Source organism: Callospermophilus lateralis, chromosome 2, assembly GCF_048772815.1.
Source record: "Callospermophilus lateralis isolate mCalLat2 chromosome 2, mCalLat2.hap1, whole genome shotgun sequence".
NCBI lineage: Eukaryota > Metazoa > Chordata > Mammalia > Rodentia > Sciuridae > Callospermophilus > Callospermophilus lateralis.
In genome coordinates, this window is record NC_135306.1 from 197,325,182 (window position 1) to 197,348,330 (window position 23,149).

A 23,149-nucleotide genomic window follows, 5' to 3' on the forward strand; every position below is an offset into this window, starting at 1 on the left:
GTTCCTTCATCCACCGTTGGACACCTAGGCTGGGTTCCATAGTTTGGCTATCATGAATTATGCTGCTGTAAACATGGGGACGCATGTGTCACTGTAGTAAGATGGCTTTAATGCTTCAGGGGAAATACCAAGAGTGATCTAGCTGGGTCAAATGGTGGTTTCATGCCTTGTCTTTTAAGGAACCTCTATGACCAATTTCCATAATGGTTGTACTAATTTGCAGACCCACCAGTATAAATGTGTTCCTTTTTCTCCACATCCCCTCTAGCATTTATTATTGTTTGTATTCTTGGCCGATGACATTCTAACTGGTATGAGATGAAATCTCAGTGTAGTTTTGATTTGCATTTCCCTAATTGCTACTGATGTTGAACTTTTATATATATATATATATATTTGTTGGCCATTTGTATTTCTTCTTTTGAGAGTGTCTGTTTAATTCATTTGCCCATTTATTGACTTATTTCATTTTGGGGTGTTAAGTCTTTTAGTTCTTTTATATTCTAGATATTAATCTTCTCAGAAGAATAGCTAGCAAAGATGTTTCTCCCATCCTGTGGGTTCTCTCTTCACCTTCCTAATTGTTTCCTATTGATAAGGCCTTTTTGCTCTTCTTTCCCTTCTTCAATCCCTGTCATGGCTAAGCACCAAGTTACAATCTAACTCCATCTGTCTTTTCAAAGGTAAGGCTCAAGGTAATTATTCAAAATGACTATCTAATATGGCTTATTAAAAGGGAGATACTAAGGAATGAAAATGGCTAAATTATGTTGTGTGCATGTATAAGTAGGTAACAATGAATCCCACTAATCATGTGTAATTATAATGCAATAATACATTTTTTAAATAATAATCTGGCTTAATACATTTCTACCCCAACAAAGATTTTAGAGGGGACACCTGATAATCACCTGAGTGCCTGGAATTTTAGAGACATCTCACTGTAGTCTCACAACAGCTAGTTAATAGGTACGATTGCCGTCCCTACAGTGGAGGTCCAGAAGCATTCTGTAACTTACCCAAGGCCCCGGCCACAGTGGGGGTGGGCTCACATTTCAACTTAGGCCTCTACAAATGCAAAGCTGCACGTGTCTCACCACACCTCAGCCCAACAGACCAAACCACAGAGAAGCTTCTGGAACTGCTGGGTGATCGAAGGGGTCAGCAGGGAGAGGCCAGAGTTCAAGGAATCTCTATCGCACCCTGTAAGGTAGCTCCCACAATTGCCTTCTCCTAGGACCCAGTCTGGGTCTAGGTATGATTGAAGTGACAGGTAGGACTCCCTCATCCCAGGACACTTTGTATGATAAAAGTTAACCACACTTCAGCTCCCACTCGGAAAGAAGAAGAACTTCCCATAGATCTGGAGATTTTGAGATACAAGAGGTAAATTTCTGCCATCCCAGGGATGGATAGACAGGCAGAGCAACAACTAGATAATGGATGAATGGAAACCAGTATGGATATGGAACTAGAAAAAGATGTACAAAGATATATAGAGGCATAGAGATAGGTTTCACGACACCAGTTTCATGTAAGGCAGAAATAATCTAGTGAGACTCAGGAGTGTGATGCAGTGGGACCAGCACAGATTTCACAGTCAGGCAAACCGGACCTGGAATACCAGCATCACCAGGTTCTGGTTACATGACCCTATGGGACCCTGAGCAATTTGCCTAACATTTTCTGAGTTTCTATTTCCTCTTCTGCAAAATGAAGATTATACTGTCTGTCTTTGCAGACTCATTCAAAGGATTTGCAATTCTTTAGGAAACACCTAACTTTCCACATTGGTTGCACCAATTTGCAGTCCTACCAGCAATGTATGAGTGTGCCTTTTCCCCTACATCCTCACCAACACTTACTGTTGTTTGTATTCTTGATAACTGCAATTCTGACTGAAGTGAGATGAATTTTTAAGAGTAATTTTGATTTGCATTTCTCTAGAAATACAATGAGATGTTGAACATTTTTTCATATATTTGTTGATCGATTGTATATCTTCTTCTGAGAAGTGTCTGTTCAGCCCCTTGGCTCATTTTTGATTAGGTTGTTTTTTTTTTTTTTTTTTGGTATTAAGTCTTTTGAGTTCTTTATATATCTTGGAGATTAGTACTCTATCTGACAGGCATGTGGCAATAAATAAATAAATAAATATAGATTTTCAACAGATGGGATTATTATGGTCTTTACAGTCTTCATTTGGAATAGTGACGGTGTTAAGATGCTCTTCACAACATCCAACCATACATTTCCCCAGGCTGAACATGGGCCAAGGGACAGTCCACCCCTTTAACCCCTACCTGTCATCTATAAAACACTCCAGAATCCAGGGTAGTTCCAAATCAGAGACCCATGTTTTCACCAAAGAACAGCTTCTCTGATCTTTCTGGAATAACCACCCACCTTTCAGTCTACTGTCAACCCCCCATGGGGAGTTAAGAGGTGACAAAGTTCAGGCCATCAACATGGCTCACAGAGCCTCCAACTCTTCCCTCAGCCTCCTCCTCTAGCCTCACCTCCTGCTCCCCTCAAAACACAGCATTACGTGACTGTGATCATCTTGTTTCTACCGCCTGAAGCATCTTCCTTCCCTTCCACCTGAAGAATCTATGTCATCCTGTAGTAGCCCAGCCTGAAATCAGCAAGCAGAACTAACCCCTAGGTTCTCTATGGTCTCATCATATTTCACATTGAATGGAGCAGGGAGAATGAAGGAGTGTGGGTGTCAGAAGCACAACACTGCTAGGCACCTGCTGTATGCCAGGCACCAGCAACCCTTACACTCTGTGCTACTTATTCTTTCAAACCACTGCATGAACCAAGTCTTAAATGGCCTGTCTTCTGTGCTAGACTGAGGGTCCTATAAACAGAGTCTGTATTTTAGCCATCTGGGAAACTCCCAGCCCGCTTTGTTCAGGCCTGAGCCCTGTCCCTGACACCCTGCGCGTGCTCAATGAATCCTTCTCAACATTCTCACAGCTGCTGGGTCATCCTTCTGTTTAGCACAGAGACTAGAGGGAAGGGATTCTGAATCATCGAGGAATAGCATTTCCAGGTAGAACATCTCGGCTTCCTCCATGGACATTCACTGGTGGGAGGTTTAGATCTTACAGTCACCCATTTTAAGGAGCTTAAAGAAATGACCTCCTGTTTCTCTTTTAACGGTATTCATATTCAATGTAATTCTACATTTACAATATGGAAGTCTTAAAGCTGCCAATCATGCTTTATAAAGATATGCCATTGAACCAGAAAGGACCATGGTGCAGCCACAGCTGTGCTCCAAGGGTGACTTCCCCCAATTCTATAGGTAAGGGCCTAAGGAAGCCAACAGCTTTGTCACCAAACTTAGTCACATCTGTGGCACCCAGGCTTTATCATGAACAGCTTGTATATCTTCCCACAATACAGTACCAACTCGCAAGTTACAAGCTGGAATCCATTTTCCGGGTCTCCTGTGCAGCTAGTATTAGCATGAGACCTGGGCTCCACTCTCCCTGCACACATGAGCATTCTCTGGGAAAGAAAATGAACTGGGGACCCAGGAAAATGGGGAGTCTGCTTTTCTGGCTGAAGGAGAAGAAGAGCAGAGAATATTAAGGTCTCAGAGATAGCTGCAGTGGAAGCTCTTGGGGTGGGGGGGGGGCTAGTCCCAGGCAGAACTTCATGGGGCAAACAGAATAGTCCCTGTTGGAGCCAGATATCATTCAAGGATGGCTCTTTCCTGAGCTGCATTCTCCAGGAATTATGTGAGTTAATGACCTTTATCAGGTTCATTTTCTGCATAAATAGCTGGAATAGATTCGGTTATCTGCACCTAAGATGGCTAAAGGATACACATCCCCTGCCTGCCAGACAAGCAAAGCAAAATCTGATTAGACTGAATATGCCTCACAGCATTATCTGATTCCCACCTGGACAGGGGACCTCTAGGGCCTGCAACCACTGAGCAGAAAATAAATACGTACTGAAATAAAAGGAAGAGATGTCGCAAGAGTCCTCATTCCTTTGCTGCACCTTGAGCTCTGGAACCCAGCACTAGAGAAAGAAAAGAGTGGTTCCCACCCTGTGTATGAAATAAGGCTTGACAGTGCAGTGGGCTGACTTTGTGACTCAGAAGCTGGCTCCGAAGATCATTTATCTGAAGGAGTTTCCAGAAATGGCTGGAACAATGGCAGCATCACTAGAAAGAAGTCTGTCACCTCCCACAGGAGTGACTTTGAGGGACAACATATTTTTGAATTTGCAATTTTGGAAAGTTTGCTAAAACATCGCTTCCATAATGGGGTGTAGCAGAAAGCACTGAGTCAGGAAAGGCAAGATTTAGTTCCAGATCTGCCACCAACCTCCCACGTGTTTGAGTAATTTCCCTTCTCTGGGCCTCAGTTTCCCTGCTTGTAAAATTAGAGGGTCGATTCGCTCCCCTTGCCTCTTTCAGGCTATTTCTCCTGCAAGACATAGTGTCTTCAGTACCGTTACCATTCAACCAAGGCACAGGGCATGACTGCCCAGGAGAGGTAGGTAGGTTGTGTCCTGGCCAAGGATGCTCCCGGAGGAGTGGGTAAAATGCAGCCTGCAACCCCAAACTATGCATCCTGGGGACAATATTCTTCTACCAAAGGAAGGCACCAAATGGACCAGCCCTGTCCCTCATTGCAACTCTTTCACACCTTTGCCAACCTTGGCCCTGGGGCATTCTACCCACTCTCAGCCCTTCCTCCTCTTAGATCTCTGCATGCATTAGTTCCTGGTTACAATTGTATTTACTGCTTTCTTCCTATAATAATTTGCGACTCGTCCAGACACTTGGCCCATTTCCTTGACCTCCTTCATCCCAGCCACCTTCACTTTAGTGCAAGTCACACCATAGGTCAAAAAGTGACCAGAAATCTCCATCCCCATATTCTCCTTGCTACTGCCCATCCTTCCTGATCACTTGCTCCCCTACCCCTACTTCCACATTTCTCGCCTTTATCTTGACCACTGACCCATTGATGCCACCACAAGTCCACCATCCAGCAGCCACTTCCTGTCCTTCTGTACCTAAATTGGCCTTCTTTATAATTCTTCTCACAAACCACTCCCCAACACCTTTGGGTCACATCTTCTGCCACAACCACCTTGACATACTTCAACATTTGCTGAGCACCTCCTCTGTGTCCATGCTACCACCCATAAATGCCACCAGAGATCAATCACACCGCCTGGCTAATCCACGGACCCAAATCTCCCTGGAACATCAGCACTGGGTACTTCCCTAGGAAATTTGGTGTTTCCATCACCCAAGAAAACAGGTTTTTTCTTTCAAACACCATTCACTACCTCCAGTTCAGCCGCTGACCACATAGTTATAATTCACTCAGAAGCTATAAAGTCATGGTTCGAAGTCACAACTCCCTCATCATCCCACCGCCCAAATCGACCAACATGCTATCTGTGACGTGCCCTGGCGTGCGTCCCCTCTGTCCTTCTCAAAGGCTTTTGTCTCCAGTTGTCTCTTCTCCGTCAAGGCGTCCTCCTTTTGCTCTGGCTCTCACCCTCTTGCAGAGTCTATTAGCACACAAACACGACCTTATGGCTCCAGCTTTCTAAAGGCTTCTTCTTCACCTCACCACCGTCTCTAGCTATTGCCATTTCTCCGTTTACCCTCCCAGCAAAACTTTTGAAAGGAGTCGTTTCCACAAGCATTCTCCCATGCTCCTATCCACCCTCCAATTCACTGTCGTCCAGCACAATCTATTGTAACCACCTGACCCATGTCCCAACCACTCCTATGGAATTAATCTTGGGACAACTCTTCACAAGCCCAAATATGATGTTTAGATTTCTTTTAATATACCAGTTCCATTGTGCAATGTTTGGAGGAATCTCCACATTGTTTTCCATAAAGGGTCTACCAATTTACATTTCCACCAGCAATGTTCAAGGTTCTTTGTTCCTCCACATCCTTAGAGAATATTTCATGACAAAATCCCTGACTTTGAGCTACTCCTCAATATGGTAATCCTTCTGTGAATGAATATATAGTAAACATCAATAATAGACCAGGCCCTGTTCTAGGCTCTGGGGACAGAGCAATTTGATGTTTAAATTTTTACTCACAGTTTAGACCATTTTTTGGAATCCACACCAGCCTGCCCTCTTGACATCTTTTCTTTGACATCTTATTTATTAACTTCTCAGTTGTGATATGTAAAAACAGAGCTCTTCATCTCCCCCTCTATGCATGCGCGCGCGCGCGCACACACACACACACACACACACACATACCAAAAACTATTCTTCCTCAATCTTTTCCCTATCTCACCAATTGGTATGACTCTCTCCCAAGTTACTCAAGTTAGATAATATTCTCGTCTCTCAAACCTGTCCGGGCCATTTGAAGTTCTATTTATTCTTCATCAAAAAATATGGCTCTAATCTGCCTCTCTTCTGCATCCCTGTGAGCAACACCTCTATATGACCCACCATCTCCTCGCATATGGCTTCTGAAGTAGACTCTGGTCTCTGCTTTCCCTCCTACTCTCCATTAATGCATTCTCTTCGCAGCAACCCGAGGGATAATTTTACATGCAAATAAGATCGTGTCATTTTTCTGATGGCTTCTCTTTTCATTTAGAATAAAGCCAACCTTCTTCCTATGGTCTTCAAAGTTGTCTGCAATCTGTCCCCTGCCTATCTCCTTTGTCTCATGCCACCCTCTCCTTGGCTTCCAGCCCACCAGTCTTCCAATTGACCTAACAATAATTCTCATAACCTACTGAGATCTTTCCTATGTCAGTCTCTGCACCTGCTGGCTCCTGGATCTGGAACTCTGTCAGCCAGTTCTTTGCCTAGCAAGCCAAATCTCATCCCTCAGATGTCCACTGAAAGGTCACCTTCCAAGATGGTCTTCCCTGAGCACCTTGTCTGAAACGGTCCTCAATATTATTTTGAATGGCAAATGCTATTTCCTTTACATTCTCTGTAACTGGCCATTTAACATGCTGTGTCTGTGCCTGGGTGTTATCTCTCTCTCCCTGCAGACCTGATAAGTAGCCTAGGGGAAGAACCAGGACCCTGTCATCCTCGGCTTTAATCCCATCCCTGAGCTGAGAAACCTGCATAAATATCCAATAAAAATGTGTTGACTAGGGAGTGAGTCACCATGATTTGTCCTGTCTACTGAACCCTCTTTTATCTCACACTCCCTTGTACGTACCCCCTGTGCACAAGCTAGCCAGACCCGCTCCCCAAATTTCTCACATCCTTCCTTGCTCTCTTGCCTTTGCTTACACGGTCCCCTCAGTCTGGATGCCACTTGCCAAAATCCTAGTCATCCTTCAAGGGCCATCTTTGAGCCTAATGTCTGGGATTCTACCATTAGGGACTCTTAGAATGACAGAATGTCAGTCCTTAGGGATCGAACTTCAAAATTGCATTTGCAACTCCGAATGCCCAATGTGCACCGCTGACACTGATGCTGAGGTCCAGGGCCATAGCCAAACACGAAAGGTCATCTTCTCTGGTCTGGATCTTGAACGACCCTCAAAGGCCCATGTGTTAAAAGACTTGGTCTCCAAGATGGGTCTATTGGGAGTGGCGGAACCCTTGGAAGGTGGAACTTGTAGAAGGTCCTTAGGCTACTAAGGATGTGCCCTTGAAGGGGACACAGACCCATCCTCGTTTCCCCTTGCTCCCTGGCCTGTGATATAAGTGGCTTTTCTCTGCCATGTATTCCCACCATGACATGCTACGATGCCATAGGCTCGAAGAAACGGGATGCATGGGTCATGAACTGGAACCTCCAAACTGTGAGCCAAAATAGACCTTTTCTCTTTCTTATTTAAGAGGAAGGGGGTAGCTGTCTGATCTTGTTTAATCTGTTCATGTTCCAGATGGGGAAACAGGTTCAGGCAGGTGGAATGGCTTTCTGGGGGACATATTTAGTTGGAGGCAATGCTGAGAAAAGAATTTTCCCCGCTGGACCACCAGTGTGGAATTATGTCAGGCTGCCTTTTCTCTGCCCCCCAGAGAGAGAAGCCGAGACTCACACAGACTTGAAAGACTGTGGAGATTGTGAATTTTAAATTTTGAAACTATTTATGCAGCATGCTATTTTTGATCTCTCTTGCCTAGCAAACTTCTGACCAGATTAATTTTATATGCAAACTTCTGTCAAATTTTCCTAGTTTTATTTTGTTGTTACCACCAAGATAAAAAATATTTTAAATACAAGGACTACCTCCACACTCCCCAAGTTGAGCACCCACTTCTTTCCTGTGCCCTCTTTTTAAAGGCAGAGATTCTGCAATCCCTCTGTAGTGAAAAGGAGCACATCGATTCAATTTCCCTTTGAACAGGACTGGACTAGGGAGGTAGCTCAGTGACAGAGCCACTTGCCTAACATGTGCATGACCCTGGGTTTGATCCCCAGTATGAAAAAGAAATTTAATACCTATTTATCACCTCTAATAAGCCAGCGATCAGCTGTCCTCGCAAACATGACTTCCTGTAACTTTTAAAACAATCCCGGGTGCTTATGGGGTAAGTACTCTTATTAATCTATTTGACAGATGAGAAAGCAGCTCATTTATGGGTGTTGTGCCCCAGATCTTTGCTGCTCTGAGTCTGGTCCTTGGGCCAACAACTTCTAACATTGATAGAGGTCCTTTAGACTCAAGATGCTGAGGATACTCCCCAGATCCATTGAATCAGATTCTGTGTTTTATTAAATCCCTCAGTGATGCTTCTGCACACAAAAGTTGGGTGACTAGAGGACACAGACAAACATGAGATGAGTAAGGATTCAAGTTGGATGTCCCTGATTGTACTCTTAACAGGGTAAGACAGGTAAGACAGCAGAGACACAGCATCAAGGTTCTGAAGAAGACAAGTTTTCACTAACCCAAATCGCACACGCCAGCACCATGTTGATCTCCTGTCTGCTCTGAGGAGTGACCTTTCCAAAGCCATCCACCCTTCAGAAAAGAAGAAGCTTGGTAGTGGGGGAAGTGTTGTAGTTGGCTTTTTTGCTGCTGTGATCAGAAAACCTGACAACAACAATTAGAGGAGGAAAAGCTTATTTGGGGGCTCACAGTTTCAGAGGTCTCAGTCCATAGATAGCTGGCTCCATTCCTCAGTCCTCTAAGGTAAGGCAGAGCATCATGGCAGAAGGGTGTGTTTAAAAAAAAAAAAAAAAAAAAAAAAGTAGGTCAGGACATGGCCACCAAAAAGGCAGAGAGAAAGAGCTCTCCTCACCAGGACAAAATATGTACTCCAAAGGCATGCCCCATATATACCCACCTTCTCCAGCCACACCCTACCTGCCTACAGTTACCACCAAGTTACTCCCTATCAGGGAATTAATGCACTGATTAGGTTAAACCTTCTATAACCCAATCATTTCATCTCTAAACTTTCTTGCATTGCCTCACAAGTGAGCTTTTGGGGGACACCTCTTATCTAAGCTGTAACAGAAAGCAGGCAGGCAGGCCTGGGAATCATGAGCACCAAGCCAACCAACGTGGCCACGACTTAGCAATGGCACTCAGGAAGTCACTTCCCTCCCAGGGCCTCATTCTCTTTGTTCACGAAGTAGGAGGGCAGGGACGATCCTTTCCAGCTCAATTTGCCACGTTTTCCATGCCGGTATTTTGTGCTGCCCGATCCCCTGACACCATCAGAGTGGAAACCACTTCCTTCTCCACCCTGTAACTTTAATTGATTCCTCTGGTCATTGTTGTATGGCTTTTCTCAAACACAAAGAATGACATTATTAGCACAGCACGTTCCTGTGGCCCTGTTAGCCTGACAGCACCCCCAAAACAGAGCTTACAGCCAGCTGGAACCCCAGGATACTTGAGGACTTCCAGGTCTCATATAGGAAATCAACTATCCACCATATTGGTGTGTCCAGGATGTAATCCCTGCCCTTCAATCCTGGGACCTGGAGATGATAATACCCAGACTCTGGGTCACTGCTGTCCCAGCTACTAAAGTCCTCTCTGCCAATGAGACCAGACACAGCCCATCTACAGCAAAACACCAGTCCCCTTCTTCTCCTCCAGGAAGACCTCTTGAACTTATGGACGTATTCCAGGCCCAGAAGAAAGTCTGCCAAATCTTCTTGGATGCCCTCAATTCTGGCCCAATATTTTCAGGGACTGGAAGAGATGTTTTCCCGGAGTATTTTTCACAGAGGGGGAAGTCCAAGATTTCATTTTCCGTTCAATCGGTACATCCCCACCATCATGAGAGTGCTTCATCCATGAATAGAGAATGTCCAAACCCGAGTTCCCAGAAACGGACTCCGCACCAGTTCCTTTTGGCACCAATACCATCCCCAGGAAACCAAACAGCCTGGACACCATCATGACCGAGAGACTTGAAGATATCATTTCCAGCATGAATCCTGAAATGGTCCCTGCAAAGCCACAATCTGAGGAATTCCACTTAGAGGACTCTCAGAAATGCTCTTGCAACATGGCCCAGCCTGTTCCTTGTTCTGACTCTGTGTTTCCCAAGAGGCTCCTCCAAAGAGGATGAGGCTGCCTACTTTAATTGGGCCCATGGTTAGGAATCCGAGTACTTGTCCATCCCAACATATCTCTGCTGGCCCCTGTCTTTACTTCATCTTTCTGGATTCTTCTGAAAGAAATGCATTTGCTTGCTATCAAGAAAAACTAGTGTTTCTCACCTGGTCTTTACTCCTGCACTTTCTTTGTCCCATTGTTTAATTAAGCATCCTCCAAGTGCCTGCTGCCTTCCAGGCTCTGGGAATACAGAGATGCATAAACATAGCCCTGGATTCTAGAGGAGCGCATATAGAGCAGAGGACGTGGACAAAGCCACAAAGCCATTATAATGCCACAGAGTCTGTGCTCTCCTAGAGACTGTTCCCAGAGCCCAGGAAGGTGGGGTTGGGGAACAGCAGGGTGCTGGCCCAGTGGTCCAGCAGCTCCGCATAAGAAACAGCCCCAAGCTGGGTGCAATGGCACACGCCTGTCATCCCAGCAACTTGGAAGGCTGAGGCAAGAGGACGGCAAATTCAAGACCAGCCTCAGCAATGGCGAGACACTAAGCACTAAGTGAGACAATGAGACCCTATCTCTAAATAAAATACAAAAAAAAGGGCTGGGGATGTGGCTCAGTGGTCGAGTAACCCTGAGTTCAATCCCAGGTACGAAAAAAAAAAAAATGAAAAAGACTGGAGATGGAGATGGCTCAATGGTAAAGCATCCCAGGGATAAATCCCCAGTACCAAAGAAAATAAAATAGTCTCAAGTAGGAAAGAGATGTGCCACACAACCGAAAATTCAGTAAAGTACAGAGTAATGTGGAGTGAGATGCCCATTGAACACAAATATTCCTTTATCTCATGTCCCCAGGTTTCCAGTTATGCAGACAAGAATACAGGTCCTAGTGGGTAGCTTTGGAGGTGAGAGAAGGTCAGACATTTAATCCCTGATGGAAGCTAAAGTGGACCTGTGCTCTCTGCCAGTGCATTAGCTGTCTCAGGAGCCCTCCGTGGTGCAGATGGAAGATGGGTTTCTACCTCTACCGCATCCTGTGCTTTCCCTGTAATGACGCTCACTGCACTTTATTATTGATTGTTAAACTCCAAAAGAGCAGGAATCACTTGTACATTATTTATTGCTCTCTCCTCACCACAGAGCATGTGCCCGGTAAATGGAAATAAAAGTACTTAGAACAAAATACCTGACCAGAGTTCACTGGAACTATCCAGTTCATCAAACACAAAGTCTGAGAAATGGCCAAAGCCTCAAGAAGACTAAGAAGACAGTACGACTGGATGTGGAGTGGGTCCTGGGTGGAATCCTGGAGCAGAAAAGGAACATGAGCTTAAAACGTAAGGAAATGTGTACCAAGGATAGATGTTAGTTAATGATAGCGTATCAATGCGGTTCATGAATTGTGACAACTGTGTCATACTAATGTACGCTGCTCATCATAAAGGAAATTAAGTGTGAAATGTAGGGGAATGTTTTGTATTGTATCCACCAATTTTCTATAAAACTAAAACTCTTCCAAAATGAAAACTATAGCAAACATTGTTATGAACAAGTACCTCTGTACCCTCCCTGTCTCCAGCTGGCGGCTTGTCTTTGGTCTGACTCTGTCCTCTTGCTGGTAGAGTCTCAATAAGGAAAGAACTTCTTTCCTTTCTAAGCCCATAGATCATGAACACGTTCCTGATGGACAGTGAGAAGCCCAAGTTCTAGCCCCCAACTCTGCACCTTCCCACTATCTGGCCATGGGTTATCTGTTCCCCTTTTCCTCAGTTTACCCATCTAATCAATGAAAAGTAGAACAAGGAGGCTCTTCAAGTTGGTCCATGAAGGCAGAGGTGGTTCCCAGCAGTATCCCTAGCTCTGAAGACAGTTCCAGGCGTGTGTAGGCACTGCACAAAAGGGTGCTAAATGGATAAGCTATGCAATGGTTTGGATATAGCTGGGCCCCACCCGAACTCACCTTGAGGCTTAATTACTCAATGTGAGTGCCTCCAGAGGTCGGGCCTTTGAGAGAAAATAGGTCCTGGGGGCCTGTTTTCATGAGTACATTAATGCTTTCCCAAGAGACTCAGAACTCTTTGGACTCAATTAGGGAGTCAAGTCTTTTAAAATTGGATTACTACTAGCGATGATGAACATTTTTTCATATATTTGTTGATTGATTGCATGTCATCTTTTGAGAAGTGTCTGTTCAGGTCCTTGGCCCATTTATTGATTTGGTTGGGTCTTTTTGTTTTGTTTTGGTTTGGTTTTTGTTCTTTTTTTTTGGGGGGGGGGGTTAGCTTTATGAGTTCTTTATATACCCTAGAGATTAGTGCTCTATCTGATATGTGAGGGGTAAAGATTTGCTCCCAAAATGTAGGCTCTCTGTTCATCTCACAGATTGTTTCTTTTGCTGAGAAGAAACTTTTTAGTTTGAGTCCATCAAAGGTACACTCAGACACTGCTCGTGGGACTGCAAATTGGTACAGCCAATATGGAAAGCAGTATGGGGATTTCTTGGAAAATTGGGAATGGAACTACCATTTGACCCAGCTATCCCTCTCCTCAGTCTATATCCAAAGGATTTAAAAACAGCATACTACAGGGACACAGCCACATAAATGTTTATAGCAGCACAATTCACAATAGCTAAACTATGGAACCAACCTAGATGCCCTTCAGTAGATGAATGGTAAAACAAACGTGGCATATATACACAATGGAATATTACTCAGTAATAAAAGAGAATAAAATCATGGCATTTGCAAGCAAATGGATGGAGTTAGAGAAAATAATGCTAAGTGAAGTTAGCCAATCCCAAAAAACCAAATGCCAAATGTTTTCTCTGATATAAGGAGGCTGATTCATAGTGGAATAGGGAGAGGGAGCATGGGAGGAATAGATGAATTCTAGATAGAGCAGAGGGGTAGGAGGAAAAAGGAGGGGGCATGGGGTAAGAAATGATGGTGGCATGTGATGAACATTATTATCCAAAGTACATGTGTGAAGACACAAATTGGTGTGAATATACTTTGTATACAACCAGAGATACGAAATGTTCTATATGTGTAATAAGAATTGTAATGCATTCCACTGTCACATATAAATAAAAAAGAGATTAAAAATAAATAAAATATCACCAATATCATGATAAAAAATTGGATTACTGTTTGTGATAGTGGGTTATTACAAAGCAAGGCCACCCCATGCATGTGGCCTTTTCTGCATGTGGCCAATCGTCCTTCCAATTCTCTTCCCTGAATTGATGCAACATGAGGTCTTCACAAGAAGTTGAGCAGATGCAGCACTGTGTTCTTGGGTCTCTGGAACGATGAACTGAATAAATCTCTTTTTATTTACAAATTAACCAGCCTTGGGTGTTTTGATACAATAACAGAAAAAACGGACTGAATTAGTAAATATAAATGAACGTTGCTTTGATACATCAGCAAACTGTACATGAAAATTTCTAGAATTGGTCCTAAAATTTCCTCTGAAAAACTGTACCCACTGGATCAGGCCCTGAAATCTGCCAACTCCCTGGACCTCAGACAGAGTGGTACCAAACTGAGGGCTAGGTGTGCCATCCCCTGTTGTTCTGGGTGTCACCCTGGCTTCTACAGCATGAGGCATGGTCTTTCCAAAGGGCCCACTCTCAGCATCTTATTTAACAAGCTCAGAGTGAGAGGGTCCTGAAATCCCAGCCCCTGATTAGGAGGCTCTAGTAGGTAGCAGAGGAAGATGCCAAGGAAGGGAAGAAACTGGGAATCACCAAGTTTAAAAAAAAAAAAAAAAAAAAAAAAACTCCATCCCCTACTCCAACTGCCGAGAGAGATTCTGATTTTCGCCCCAGCCCCGATCTTCTTGGCATCCACACTGTGAGGTGCAGACAAGATCTTCTCTGACTTCCAGAGTCAGGGTAGCGATGGGTAAAGCAAGGATGAGCCCCCTGCTTCCGTGCAGAGGCTGTGCTCACCCCTGCCCACTGCAGAGGGGAGGCTCCTGGCACCTCTGCAGTCTCGCCTGGCGCCTGCCTGGACTCCCGCCTTTGTCTTCACCACGGACGGCCCAAGGACACTGCGGGCCTTCACTCTCTCAGATCATACCCTTCAATCACAGCCACACATTGCTGGTGTGTCTCCGCCAGCAGAGCCTGCTCCCAGGCCAGGGCGTGTAAATAATACTGAGGACCAGTGTGAGTGAGAGAAAGGCCTGAAGGAGTCAATTCCCTCAGGAGAGTTTTTGTTTGTTTGTTTGTTTTGAAGGACTTTACTTTCTTTTTTTTAACAGCATCTGTTTAAAAAAAAAAAAGACCAACCTCAGCTCCTTATTACAACCATAAATTCCTGAAGGGCTTTCCCAGGGGTGTGTTTCAGTAGAGGGAAAACAGGTTCTCTTTCCTTGACATCAGCCCCCTTTGCATCTTGGTTTTGTCTTCCCACCTAGGTTAGGTGTTTCTCTCTCTCTCTCTCTCTCTCTCTCTCTCTCTCTCTCTCTCTCTCTCTCTCTCCCCCCCATTCCCCTTCTTTCTAGACCTCTATTTTTGCCATCTCTGTTTCTCTCTCCTCCCTGACTCTTATTACTGACTCTCTGTCTCTCCTTCCTCTCTCTCTCTTTCTCTCTCTCTCTCTCTCTCTCTCTCTCTCTCTCTCTCTCTCTCTCTCTCCCCCCCCCCGCCCTCCCTCCTCAGGCTTTTCCACCATCCCTTTCCTCTCTGTTCAGTGCCTCAGTCTTCACATGTACCCAGGGTCTTACAGATGAGGTCTCGCTTCCTTCCCAACCACCTGATGCTGCCTCATCTGTACTTTGGAAGAAGCGCCGGTACCACCGTTCAGAGCGTGGGCTTAGGAGGTGGACAGATTCACCTGGCCCCAGGCCTGGCTCTTCCATGTACCAATTAGGTGACCTTGATCAAGAGACCTAGTGAATCTCTTTTCATCAGAAGTAGACTGAACTGCCCCTCACAGAGGATGGCTCCGAGGGTTAAATGAGGTAATGCTTGGAAGACGCTTAGCCCAGAGGTAAAACTCCGTGCATGTGAGCTCATCATTACCATCAGCTCTACTGTGGTGACTGCTTTCGTGTCACATGATAACATGACTGGCCCCCGGAAGGTCTCTGCTGACGGTGGTGAAATCTTGGGACGGATCATTTCCCACCCCCCAGGATCATTTTAGCCTCTTCTTCCCCCTGACACATGACCACCTGGAGCCCAGTTTTCTCTGACTCTTTGGTTTTCTTGTGCCCACTTTAATTTGGGAAGAATGTATCAGGGTGCAGGCCTCCCTCAGCCTGGCATTCTCAAGAAATCATCCGAGGGGCTTCTAGGGATGGTGAACACAGTAAATGCTGCTACTTTCCCCCAGACCTGTGCTCTGGATCCCAAATGTGTGTCCATGTGTTCTGTGGCTTTCAGAGCACAGCGCCTGGCAGCTCCCGGTTCCTGTATCTCCTTCTCCTCGCCTCATCCTTTCCCTCGCTGGTGTCTGATCACCATCTGCTCACACCCCCCCTTTCCCGTTTCCCATGTGGCTCCCTGCCGTAGGCTCCCTCTGCTCCCCTCGCCTCATTCCACCTCCTGCTGAAACCCCCACCAGCTGGCTTCTCTCCTTCATCCCAGGACACCTTGGTGAGAAGAGGCTCTGGACACGACAGTTACACAAAACAGTTTTATTTGATGAACACAGTGACTAACAAGGGCAGCGAGGAGCACAGGCATTCCGCGGAAGGGGAGAAGGGGAGAAGGCAGCCTTCTCTGCCGCTGTCCCAGACCGTGCCTGGGTGTCGGGCAGGAAGTCCCTGCGGTTCACTCAGGAGAGTCTCGGGGGCACCCTCTGGCCCTCTAGAGCCTCCCGCAGTCTTGACTGGATGCCTTGAGGGTGGCGCTCGGCCTCTGTGGGATGTTCTGGCCTGAGATGGGGAGACTAAGCTGAGAGGAGCCAGTGCCCCTCTGTTCCCCCTCTGTTCCCAGAGCCACCTCCATCCCGGGGATGGCCGACATGTCCATTTACACCAAGCTGGGCTCTTCCCGTCTGTGTCCACATCTTGTCCTTCATTTCCAGAGTCCTTCAAGAACAAAACCGGAATACACACACCCCATTTCCAGCTCGAAAAGGCCCCATGATTAATTTTGTCCTTGAGGTCCCTCGGGCAGTATGGACACCAGGCCCCCAGCCCCTCCAGGACTGCTCTACTCCCTGTCCCCAGCCCCCAACCCAGTCTCAGAAGCCAGGAGATTCAGTCCTGATGGTGAGGGGAGACAAAGCCCACCCTGTGCCTCTCACCCCCTCCTTGGGAAGGGGACCACTGACCCTGGGAAAAAGAAAGATAAATGAGAGAAATAAACTCAAAACGGGGTGGGGAGGTGTGGGGAGGGCCAAGGGAACCTCTGACCAGCCTCTTCTTCCCACCGTAGAACTACAGCAGGGATGGGAACCCAGCTCAGTAGGACTTCCTTCCCGAGCCTTGGGCCCCAGATGCTCCTGGGAAGGATGTCCCTGCAGACAGACAGGTCAAACGTAGACTTTTTAAAGTACGGACCAGCCGTTGGAGCCCCCAAATCCAGTGGGGGTGCACTCATTTTTATTCTATATTGCCTCCATGTGTCTCTTCTTCCTTCAAGGGTACAGTGTGACAAGCAGAGACATAATGGCGGGGGAGAGGGGAAGGGAGCAGGGATCCATCCAAGTTCTCATCCATGACATTCACCATGTTATGTTCATCCATATAGAGATATGTGTATTTATATATTCACACAGACAAAAAGCAAGCATCCTCACCCCAACCAAGTTTTTCCTGGCACAAGCACCCAGGAAAAACATCGGGGAGATGACGGGGTCGGAGCGGGAGGTGGGAGAAAGACCTGTGGTTCACAGTTCCAGAGGAGGTTGGAGGGATGGGGATTGGGGGAGGGGGAAGCCAAGCAGCACACAGAACAACACAGACAGCCCTCCAGCGCCTCTTCTCTGTTCTCCCTTCCCAGCTCCCCATTCATGTGCTAAAACCAAGTAGTAAAACTCCGTAGCTTCATCAGCCCATTGCTGTCCAATTCTCACCGACTACAGAGGAAGAAGGAAAGGATCTAGGGGATCTGTGGTCGGTATCACAGAGACTCTGCAAGAAGGGAAGCTCTCTACAGGGATCACGGTGGCCCTGGTGCCTGAAATGACAGAGAACTGATCCAGTTTTAGGAAACATCCTGGAGCTCCTGGCCCCGGCGACTGGAGCGTTAATTCTTTGCTGACACACAGCTCGTCACAGCTCCAGCCCACTCCTTAGCTGGCTTTCAGAAAACAGGGTAAGGGCATGGGCAGGGTCAGTCTTTGCAAGCTTCAGGATCCTTAACCCTTGGGAGCCCTGCAGGACGAAAGTAAATGAGGATGAAGGAAGGACTGAGAAGGGGGCAATCCATGTGGGGAGAGAGCTTGCAGCTAGAAGATGAGGATTAACAGTAAAACTTGCAGAGTTAGAGGGAACCTCAAAGGAAGGAGAGAGAAAAGAAGCCAAAGATCTCAGAAAAGGGTGGAAGGAAGCCCAGTTTGGATCCGTTCTCACACATCAATGTTTTAGGGTCTGCATGATTTTCCTCCATTGATACAGAGGGGAAAGTGAGCCTTGGGCGAGGCCATCTCACAGGTACTAAGTAGCAGAGCACAGGACTGACTGCAGGGCTCAGCCTCTTTCTGCTCAATCCCAAAGGTCTAAGAAAGAATGAAGAAAGCAGAGGAGATCAAGATGGAGTCAGGGCAGGGGGCAGGTGCAAAGAGAAGGTGCAGCGGTGCTACCTGATTCGCAGAGAGCAAGAGCAGAGGTTGGGACAGGCCAGGGGAGCCAGGCTTCTCTCTGGTTCCAGCCCTAGTCGACCACAAGGGTCTCTTGGCTGTAGGGGATGGATTTCTCTTGTGTCTGCTCTCCACCTTTCCCCACAATGGGGCTGGGCCCCTGGCTGTGCCCAGAAGAGTAGCTGGCGGACTTCTCCCCGCTGCTGCTGTGGGAGCTGGCCCCACATGTGCTGCGGCCCCAGCAGAGCATGGAGGTGCAGGCCTGGCGGAAACGAGGGTCGAAGAAGGCGTAGAGGAAGGGATTGAGGCAGCTGTTGACGTAGCTGATGCAGGTGCAATAGGGGAAGACGTTCATGAGGAAGATGTCGAAGTCGCAGGGCCAGTGCAGCAGGCTGCCCAGCATGTAGAGCGTCTTCACCAGGTGGTAGGGCATCCAGCACAGGGCAAAGGTCACCACCAGCACCACGATGATGCTGAGCAGCCGGCGGCGCTTCCGCAGGCCCTCGATGCGCTCCTTGCGGAAGTGGCCCGCAATGGTCTGGGCGATGAAGAAGTAGCAGGTGAACATGATGGTGAAGGGCACCACGAAGCCCACGGCGGTGGACGACACCCCCAGGCCCACCTCCCAGGCCCACTCGGAGCCCGAGGTGGCCACCATGGAGTAGTCCATGTAGCACTGCACCTTGGTGCTATTCTCCAAGTTCCCAGTGGAGCGGAACACCATGACGGGCACAGCCAGGAGGGCGGCCAGCACCCACAGGACGGCCGTGGCCACCGCCCCGCTGACGCGCAGCCTCAGCCGGGCATTGGCCACTGGCCTCACGATGGCCAGGTAGCGGTCGAAGCTGAGGCCGGTGAGACAAAAGACGCTGGCATACATGTTGACAAAGATGAGGTAACTGCTGAGCTTGCAGGAGAAGGTCCCAAAGGGCCAGTCATACTCCCGGTACGTGTAGGTGGCCCACAGTGGCAAGGTCACCACGAAGGTCAGGTCGGCCACGGCCAGGCTGGCAATGAAGATGTCAGCTGAGCGCCTCTTCTCCCGGCTGCTCCGAAACACCGTCCAGAGCACCAGGCCGTTGCCCGTGGTGCCCAGGAGGAAGACCAGCATGTAGATGGCGGGGATGAGCGCCCCCGAGGACTTCCAGTCCGTGTACTCACACTCAGACTGGTTGTCTGCCCCATAATAAATGTCGAAATCTCCACCTTCCTCCATGCCGGGAGTGGAGAAGAAGATGGGCAGGGAGTCCCAGAGCTACCAGCTTCGTGGCTCTGTCACCAACAGCAAACACCCTGGGCTGCTGGCTTGAGCCTCAGTGGCCAAGAAGGGCAGCAATGCTCAGAGCCCTTCCAGGCAGGCAGGAGGAGCTGCTCTGGATTCTGGACCCTGGAGGATGTCTGTCCCTGCAGACTTCCCCCCACTCTCTCCAGCCTCAGCTAAGATACTTCCTTGCACCCTCCTGGGCTGCTGTCTCCACTCCTCACCCGTCACTCCCTCCTCCCACCCCCAGACCAACCCCTCACTTGTGAGTCTTAAGATCTTTAAGTTACAGCCCACTTTTTTTTTTTTTCCTCTTCGTGTCACTGGGCCAGTAGACTGAATTGACCCCTGCTGTGCTGGGCGGACTGTTATCTGCGCTCGGCAGGGCTGCAGCTCCTCCTGGCCCCGCCCCCTCCCTCTGGGCGACACCCACCTTCACCGGAGTCTCCATCCCTCCAGTTGGCTCTGGCCACCACCTCATGCCTGCCCTTTAGGGCACCCCCTTCTCAGTCCTCTACACCCTCCTGTTGTCATCTCAATGGGACAAATTATGCAGACTGGAATCCAGTCTGACCTGGAGCCAAGGAAGGCAGGGGGCCAGGAGGGTGTGAGATTTCACAGGACAGTCCCAGCATCTGGCAGGCCCTCCCGGCCAGTGGGTCTGTCCCTCCGCTCCCTTCCTGCACTCCTGCCCCCGACCCAGACCACACTTCCCACTAGGACTGTGTCTCTCTACCTCCCTCTCCTTCATCTTCCTCCAGCTCCTGGCTTCAGCCCTCTCTCTGAATGGGAGTTGTAAGTTGGCAGATGGTATAGTAAGTTTTAGAAGATTAAGGACAGAGTCACAGGATGAGAGAAATCCAGGACAAAATGATCTCAAGTAAAGTGACTAAATCTATGGGGAAACTAAGGCTGGGCCAGGCAAAGGTCTTGCTGAAGATCACAGAGTAAATTCTGTCATAGCTGGTTTGCTATTCTTCCTCTCCAAGCACACACAGAACATGGCGTAAGATCTCAGTGGTTGTTGAGTGAGTGAGAGGATGTCGGGTCTGGAATTAGGGAGTGGATGGAAAGAAGAGCCCGTGTGTAGAAGAATAGGTGTATGAATTCCTCTGAGGCGAGAACGTGGACACTTTTCAGTCTTCAGGTTCTTAACTGCCTTGCACAGACAGGGAGTTTCCTATGAGACTGTGTAGAATCAGGAAGCTGAACTAGAGGAGGAGGCAGAGAAAACGGCCCCCACTGAGTGTCTGTCATGGTTAAAGTCCCATAGAAACTCCCTTTCCCGAATCTGATCGCTATTCTGGGATCTCTGGGCAGGAAGAAAGGAAGGGTGTGCAGTATAAGCTCCACCACCCTCCAAGAGTTGGGGAGGCCACCTAAAGTTGGGTAGGAGGGCTGGGGACATAGCTCAGTGGTAGAGCATGTGCCTATCATGCAAGGCCCTGGGTTTGATCCCTAGCACTGGGAAAAATATATGTATATATTGGGCAGAAGTAAAACTGACCAAAATCAGGAGATGAGGCTTGGCCACATCCAAGACAAAGGACTTACAAAGCTTGAATCCACTGTCTGGAGGGAAAGTTTGTCAGAAAACTTTCCACAGCACAGGCCCCCAAATCAAGGACCAGACCAAAAGGAGATAAGGGTAAAACAACCAGTTTGCAACAATCAGGAGTGGTAGAGACTCGGCCTCTGCGGTCCCAGCCAGCAGTAGGCCACAGCAGAAGGATCACTTGAGCCCAGGAGTTCCAGGCCAGCCTGAGCATCACAACAAGACCCGGTCTCCAAAAATAAAGAAAAAGAAGGCAACCTCCTCAGCTCAGCCTCTGGTTGCCACGGGGAGCCAGCGTTACCATGCTTAGGATTTTTTTCAAGATAATATCTAATACTGGATTTTTATGAGAAATTTCTAGATTTGGAAATGAACTCGGTTTTTTTCAAAACATACAAGATGGGTAAAACACATACTTGGCTCCCCAGGTGGTAGCCTTTGAACAAGAGCTTGCCAAAATCGAAGGTGGGAGAACCACAGGGAAGACAGGCAGTGGGGGAAGAAACATAAAATGCAAAAAAAAAAAAAAGAGAGAGAGAGAGAGAGAGAGAGAGAGAGAGAGAGAGAGAGAGAAATGGAAACACACCACAGGGTGAATGGAGAAATGCAGAGGAGAAGGTGGAGGAGAAGGTGAGGAAGACTCTGAGGGCCATCTGGTAACCCAGAGGCCCTTTGGGATGGGGAGCCTGGGATTCTTAGGAAGATGGTGGCTCTCACATGCTGCGGACAGGCAATCTTCCAAGCATTGCATACCTGTGTCCCTTCTCTTTTAATCATCACAGCAACCATAGGAGGTAGAGACTCCCATTGACCTCAGTTTACCAGATGAGGAGACTGAAACACAGGGAGGTGAAGTGACTTGGTCAAGGTCATTATCAGAGCCAGAATTGGAACCACAGCTGTCTTGAGCCCATAGACTATGCTCCCAAAGAAAAACCTCCAACCCTTTTAAAGTTGGGTTTGTCACCTGTTAGGCATTATAGAAATGAAGGACAATGCTAGGACACCTGTCATTTACTTTAAAATAAGCTCTTTGGGGTGAGATTAAAACCCAGTGTTTATAAACACTTCCCACCTGTGATTAGACAAGGTGTAAGAATCCTGCCAGGCAAGAGTTGGTACAGTTAAGGTTAGTGCCACAGACTTGATCCAGAAACCACAGGGTCCAGCCAAAGAGAATTCCTGGTGCCACTAGAAAGACAGCAGCACCCTGGAACCTTGGCAGTGTCTACAAAACAGGAGTCAGGACACACAAGAAGACCCAGAGCCCGAGCTTCGTCGGCCTCATCCTACACAGGGTGGGAATTTTTTGGGCCTTCTTGCTTCTGCTTGTTTGGCTAACAGCAGCTCCAAGGAGAGTGGCAGGAGGGCTTTCACTATGATCTGACGGCGTGGTTGGGCACGAGGGGTCAACCTGCAGCCATGTCAGACTTCTTCCATAGTAGGCTCCTTTATGTACTGGGAGGAACCCAAGAATGAAGCAGGGGTCAGTTTGGCTCAGACCAAGTCATTTGGTTTTTGGTTTGTTTGTTTGTTTTTAATGCTGTTCTGGACATTCCAGGGTAGAGACTGAAGCTGAGACCCCTAACATCCCAGATCTTCCCTCGTTCTCTCAGAAAGACACGTGTGCCCATGACCATTGCAGCTTAGACAACAGAGGGCAGGGAGAAAGTGAGCTTGAAGTATCCCTGAAGTTGGTTCCCATCCCTCCCCCAGCCGATCCACTTGGAACCCAAACCAGGAGCCTGGAGACCCCCTGGGAAAGATGCAGGTATTTGATTCTCTGGCCTCCAGGCTTTTACCCCCCAGAGGGGGATAAAGAAGCAGTTAATCTTACCAGAAGGACCAGGCTAATTGAAAGAGGAGGGAATGGGGACCTGGGCTGGGAGGAGACCACTGATTGATTGGGACCAGAGGAGGTGGAGTACTGATAAGACCCAGCCTCCAACCTAGAGCCAGCTGGAGCCAGATGGCCTGAATGTCCCCTGCAGTGGCAGCTTGAACAGAAATCAGCCAGCCTCACTCCTGGTCCAGCCTGGCTCTGCTCTGCCCC

The 23,149-nt window shown here is 47.7% G+C and overlaps 1 protein-coding gene across 1 annotated transcript; it reads right to left on the reverse strand.

The window, feature by feature from the left end:
* Positions 1–16,154: 16,154 nt before the first annotated feature.
* Aplnr (apelin receptor) lies at positions 16,155–20,010 on the reverse strand. Its single transcript, XM_076844568.2, has one exon. It carries the CDS (start codon positions 19,494–19,496, stop codon positions 18,354–18,356), a length of 1,143 nt encoding a protein of 380 aa, XP_076700683.1. The 5' UTR covers positions 19,497–20,010; the 3' UTR covers positions 16,155–18,353.
* Positions 20,011–23,149: the final 3,139 nt, after the last annotated feature.

What these genes read in the sequence shown, in the direction of transcription:
- Aplnr (XM_076844568.2), bottom strand. Translation starts at nt 19,496, where the DNA reads ATGGAGGAAGGTGGAGATTTCGACATTTATTATGGGGCAGACAACCAG.